This window comes from Eurypyga helias, unplaced genomic scaffold (assembly GCF_000690775.1).
Source record: "Eurypyga helias isolate BGI_N326 unplaced genomic scaffold, ASM69077v1 scaffold40311, whole genome shotgun sequence".
Lineage (NCBI taxonomy): Eukaryota > Metazoa > Chordata > Aves > Eurypygiformes > Eurypygidae > Eurypyga > Eurypyga helias.
The window spans coordinates 1-5,941 of record NW_010229597.1 but is presented as its reverse complement, the minus strand read 5'-3'; the positions used below and the strand labels follow the sequence as shown (position 1 = coordinate 5,941).

Sequence of the window (5,941 nt, the reverse complement as noted above, 5' to 3'; positions counted from 1 at the left end):
CCTGAACATTTGCTGAAGTAACAGAAACCAGCGAGCCCTGCAGACCCAGGCACAAGCCTTTTTCAGGGAAGAAAGACAAAGTGTGTGCACACTGGGAAAAGGAAGGAAAAATTACAGCTGTGCTTCCAGTTATTTGTGTTCTGAGGATGCCACACGTTATAAACTCTACTAGAGAGTCTAAAAAACCCACCACATTTAACCAGCACAAAGCTGTAATAACATGCACACCGAACTCAGTGTTTCAAACACGCACCTTGGCTCTTACCCTCACACCATCCCTAACACTTAGGAGCAGCTGTTCCTTCGCCTGTGTACAGCTTCATCCTCGTCATCTTTCACATTTTCCTTTGTCACAACTGCCGGATAGGACTCCGGTGCCAGCAAGTTGCGATCAGTGCCTCTAAACTGTCCATCACATCTTGTCTGAGGTAGAGTCTAAGCTCTCTGGGACAGCTGTAACCTTTTCACAGCTGGCTTCTGCAGTGCCTAGCCTTCCTCTGGTTTCCCACGGCAAATGTGTTCCCAAGAACTACGATACAAGTAAAAATATAGAATTGTTCTGGTTGGAAAAGACCTTTAAGATCACTGAGTCCAACCTAGCACTGCCAAGTCTACTCTAAACCATGTCCCTAAGCACATCAACTTGTCTCTTACATCCCTCCAGGGATGCTGACTCCACCACTTCCCTGGGCAGCCCGTTCCAACACCTAACTGCCCTGTTGGTGAAGAAATTTTTCCTAATATCCAATCTGAACTTCTCCTGGTGCAACTTGAGGTCATTTCCTCACATCCTACAGAAATATGTCATAATGTACCTGCTCAAAAGTTGAGGAAGGCTGGAAATAATGGGTCCATATCCTGGTGCATTGTCATAGAGCTCAAACAGCGGTGCAGCGACCAGCTTGTAATTTTTTGGGACGGCAAACAAAGCTAAAAACAAATATAAGTTGATTAATAAGAAAAGCCACCACACAATCACCCAAGGTATCACTGCCCCACACACCTCAAAACAAGATCATGACATACAGCACCATGGGACCAGGGTAGGTTTACTCCTTTTCTAGTTAAATACAGGGATCGTGTGCTGTACAAACACCGCTGCATGAGCAGGAACGAGCATCTGTTCCGAACTCGTGTTCAGAGATCACCTACCTCCAACGCTGCTATCAGCATTTAACCTTCCTAGTGATCAGCTATAAAGAGCTGCAAGCATACAAACAGAAACTTGCTACCACATTTCCTTGCACAAAATGCATGCATTTAGACACTGTTATAAATACAATCCTTTGTGGCAAAACACTTACCCTTTTCTTGAAGCTGGACCAAGAAAAGCTTTTTGTGCTCTTTTGGTTTTGTAATATGAGCTGGGATATAGGGATACTGGAAGAAAAACAATAAAACTTGGTTTTACAGAGCTATGAAAATATTGTGCAGTCTTAAGTGCTACTTTATAAATAATCAAGCACTGTGCAAACTTTCACCGTCGTATATTGTTCTTTCATGGCATCAAACAATGAAAACCACTTTTCTGAGAAAGTACTCAGAAAGGAATGCTGCTGCTGTCATGACCGTTGACAGGATCCAAAGAGGCACCAGCACTCACGAGCAGTCAAAAGAATTCAACCATAGAGAAATGCGTAACGGCAAACCGAGCAAGTATTTTCAGTATTAAAGCACTTAGAAACATGAGACTATTTCGTTCAGAGGGCATCTGTTCCATATGCAGCAGTGCAGGAGTTTCCACTGCGGAATGGGAATTTAAATGGCATATCTGGCTCCGCAAAGAACTGGAAGCTATTACGTCCAGTGGCTTCTCATCCATCGGAATGGGCGTGAGGAGGGAGAGGGGAGCTTCCAGAAGAAAAAGTCCGTAGTTTCTCCTCAGCCACAGAAAGGAGATGAAATAGGTAAAAAACCAGACAAGTGAATTGCTCATGCAGCAGGTACTGGAAAAGCCCAACTGGCAGGTTGAAGGCTTTTGGAAGAACAATCAATACTAGACTGAAGATGAAAGTCCACATGAGTACTCACCTGTGGAGGCTCAAAGTTTGGTCTCCACCAGTTACCAATGCAGTCATCGATCACCCAGTCTTGCTGAACACCGTCCTGACGACCCAGTATCTACCAAAAATCCACTTACAGTCAAAACTCTGAATACCCCAAGTGATATTTTTTTTTTTTTTAGAAAACATACACTAGAAGCATGAAGACCTGCTGTAATGTGGGTCTGATGTAATTCAGGAACTGCCCTGGAAGAGCTTTTAATGGAATTTTAAAGTATCTTTGTACAGAGTGACTTTTTTTACTAAAAGCCTCACCCAACAGGACAAGGACACTTTGGAGAGCATTTCAAGTTCCATGCTGTATTCAGCTGAACTGAGTCCCGCCAGACCAATGGGAAGAATGAAATGCAACGTTACACTACCCGAGAAAATCAGTTGAGGTTACATAGAGAGCATAGAAGGTTAACTGGTGCACTGGGGAGACTATCTCAAAAAGATAGGAGACTATCCTCATTAGCTGTGCTCCACAACGTATTTTGTTACCCATCTGCACACTCACTGGCCTGAAACCAGCCAAAAAGCAAAGCTGTAAACGAACACAGGGCTTGAGCAGCAGGTCGGGGGTCAGCCACCAGAACACCCTGTCACACTCGTGGTGCAGATCAAGGAAAACCGACCGCTTTGTTGGCTAACTACCCAAGAACATCACAAAAGCATCCAAGTAACAGAAGTGACAAGGAGAGCAATGCATTGTCTTATTCTGTTAATTCTGAAATAATCTCACATTCTGGAATAGCAATGTAAGAAAAGAAAACAGACCTCTGTCATTAAGCGTTTGAGCCCTTCTACCTCATCTTCTCCTGGATTGAGTTCACCACCAGGTCTGTTAAAATAATCAACGATGAAAGCTGAAGTTATGTTTTATAGTATTTACAGACTTTCACAGGTAAGTTGCAATGTGCTTCCCGGCAGGGAGTTACAAATTCAGTCAAGGCCTTTAAATCAGAAGTTCTAAATCTAACTTTGCTGAATTTGAAGACAATAGGATAGCTCTCACCAAACCATGACTAAAATGGCTACTCTACATCCCGTTAAAAAACCAAACAAACCATTACATAAAGTACTTTCACTTCATCAGGACAAAGGGTAACAATATACATTATAATAACTGGGACACTTAAAAGTTGTACCGATAATACAAAAGCACCAGAAGTTGAAGGAAGAATTGCAAATACTGACTATATGTTCTTATCACAAAGCCAGCACTCAGTGACGGACACAGGAAGCAGAAGATAAAACTCAGGTGGGGAACCATCCTGCATTTGATGCAAGGTTAATGAAAAAAAACCCCAAACAACAAAAACATCATCATTAGAGTTTTGAAAAACTTTTAGCCTCTCACCTATTTTGTCCACACACATCCCCCAAATCAAGGTGTCAAAAAAGAATCCAGATGCAAAATTAAGATTTCACACACAGAGAAAATTGAGAACAATATAAGAGCAAGAACACAGGCAGGAGAACTTGGGACAAGTCAAGGCCATCCAGTTTAAGAAAGAACACAAGCACCACCACCATCACTATGACCATATGATCCAAACACTAAAATATCACTCTGGCAGTGATAACCATTAGATGAACGGAAGCAATTTTCTCAAATTCAGATGCCTACCCTGCTTGATGCACCCAGCTCATCCCGTAGCTTGTAAACAGGTATCGTGCTGCATTTACTGGGGTTTAGGCCTTAAGCTTCACTTGACCATTCCTGCAGCCACAGCATAAGCGTATTTCAGCGTAACAACTTTCAGAACCTCACAGCACCCTAACTGCTGATAATGGGTTTTAAACAGGAATCTACCTCAGCGATGCACCGCAACCAAGATGTCCAGTCTGTCCTAAACTGAGTCACCACACTCTAAGCAGCCAGACAAATACGCTTGAGATGAAAAGACACTTACAGCTTGAAGAAAGTTGTACCCAGCTGCAGTAACAGCACGTGGGGCAGCCTGTGCTCATGGACAATCAGAACCCCTTCCACTGTCCGCCTCATGCCAATCTTGTCAAACTCTTCCCTCATGCGCTGAAACCGAGCTGCCACAGAACTGTCCTTCTCATACAGGGGTTCCTTGGTACCAAACGTGTAATTGGTCAGGGGATACCTGTAGGGAGGGGAAAAAAAAATGTTACTGCATAACAACACACCTAAATTTAAATCACAACGACACGCAGCATCCACCCCGAGTCAGAACCTTCTGTGTTTGCAGCGGTAACTTGCTCCTAGCACCGGGACGGAAGTTTCTGTTTGTGACTGATGGGTCCCCATCGCACGAAGATCTGCGCTACGGCACCTACACGTGCAGAAAGTCCTGCTGACCAACACCCTAGTGTGCTGCCAGTGCCAAAGAAGCAGCCCAGAAGAACCAGCAGCAGCTGTAATTCAACAGCCACGTTTCTTTGATCTCCACACCAGAGAGAAAAGGCCGCTGAGGCTCTGAAGCTGGGAATGGGACAGGAGAGAAAAGCTCTGCTGGGAGGATGGAAGCTGCACAGGACAGCGTTTTTTCCTGCAGAATTAAATGAAGAGCCTGAGAACTAAACTGTTAGAAGCGGTTTTGTTTTGAAGTGGAAAATCAGATGTCTGGATCACAGAAGAGGAGAAATGCTGAGTGTCTACGTGCAGGGCCAGGAGCCTGGGACAAGATCAAGAGCTTGAGCAGCTCACTCTGCTGGGCTAGGCGCTGGACCTCTGCTGACACTGCAGTGGAAACTGAGAGATTTCTCCAGGTCAGAAAGACCAGAAGAGTTAGAAAATAAAGGAAAGCTTACGCAAGACGTCGGTCAGTCCTAGAGAGCACAGAGGGCAGCAGGAAATACTGCTGTACAACAAAACCCAAGTAACACAGCATGAGGCCTGGAGGGAAGACAGGATCACGAGGCTAAGTTAAAAAGGGAGAGTAAAATGGGTTGTGGGTAGAGCAGTAATGAGTTGTCACCATGGTTTTACTGATTTGTGGCATACATCAGCAGAATTAACAAAACAAATGACCAATTCCACGGGGAACGCTTTCCTGGAGATGCATTTCATCATGTATTCTTTCCCCAGTAATTAATCACGTCAAACTTCAGTAGTATACACTCTTCCTCCCACTCAAATTTTCCTCATTTTTTATAGTGGAGAAAGCACAAGCTGGCTGCAGTGGTTAGAACTCTCCCTCAGGTACGCCAGCGAGACAAAAGAAGCAGTTTCCTAACTGCAGTTACGTTGATTAGCAAGCTCCCCTCCTCCCTTTCACTTCTAGCTTAGATTCGTTTCCATTTTTAGAGCCACTGATAGCTTTATTAACACCCTACCATGCTGAGCCATACTACAGCATGGTGGGTACATCAGTCTGCACATCAAAACCCTCGGCGTAAAGAAAAATATCATCAGTGATAATAGAGTTTTCTGCAGAGTCTCTCCTTCGGAAACACTATAAAAATAGGCCAAACTAAGGAGTTCCTTCTTACACTTCCACAAGACTCTAACTGTGAATGAATTCAGCTATACAAAAAAAAAAAAAAATCCATACGAGTCTGTGACTGGAGTATCAGTAGTTAACATCTGCTCTTTCCGCAACCTGACAGACGTACTTAGCAAAGAACATCAGTGTTCACTGGAAGAAGCTGAAGCTTCCCATATAAAGTAAGTATTTATTAGACAAGAGTTTGTTTGCATGACAAAAGTAAAGTTTTCTCTGGCAGCAACCACTCGGAATTTAAATTAAAATCCCCGCACCAGAGCACGGCCTACCGACTGCGAGGGCGAGCCCGCATCCCGCCCAGGCCAGCGGCCCGGTTCTCCCTCCGCCGCCGGAGGCACACGCCTAGGACAGCCCATCCCGGAGGGCGTACGATGGCCACCCCCGATCGCTGGCAAGCTTTCGGCACCCACTGCCCTG

General features: G+C 44.6%; 1 protein-coding gene across 1 annotated transcript in view; it reads right to left on the bottom strand.

Annotated features, from left to right (window-relative positions):
- NUDT21 (nudix (nucleoside diphosphate linked moiety X)-type motif 21) overlaps positions 1-5,880 on the bottom strand; it is a 6,942-nt gene extending 1,062 nt beyond the window's left edge. Inside the window, exons 1-6 of the mRNA XM_010160469.1 lie at positions 5,794-5,880; positions 3,962-4,245; positions 2,823-2,886; positions 2,032-2,121; positions 1,305-1,380; positions 816-930 (exon numbers count right to left, since the gene is read on the bottom strand). Of these exons, the coding sequence (XP_010158771.1) occupies positions 816-930; positions 1,305-1,380; positions 2,032-2,121; positions 2,823-2,886; positions 3,962-4,245; positions 5,794-5,880 (716 nt within the window). The remainder of the gene's footprint in view (positions 1-815; positions 931-1,304; positions 1,381-2,031; positions 2,122-2,822; positions 2,887-3,961; positions 4,246-5,793) is intronic.
- Between the last annotated feature and the right edge of the window lie 61 nt (positions 5,881-5,941).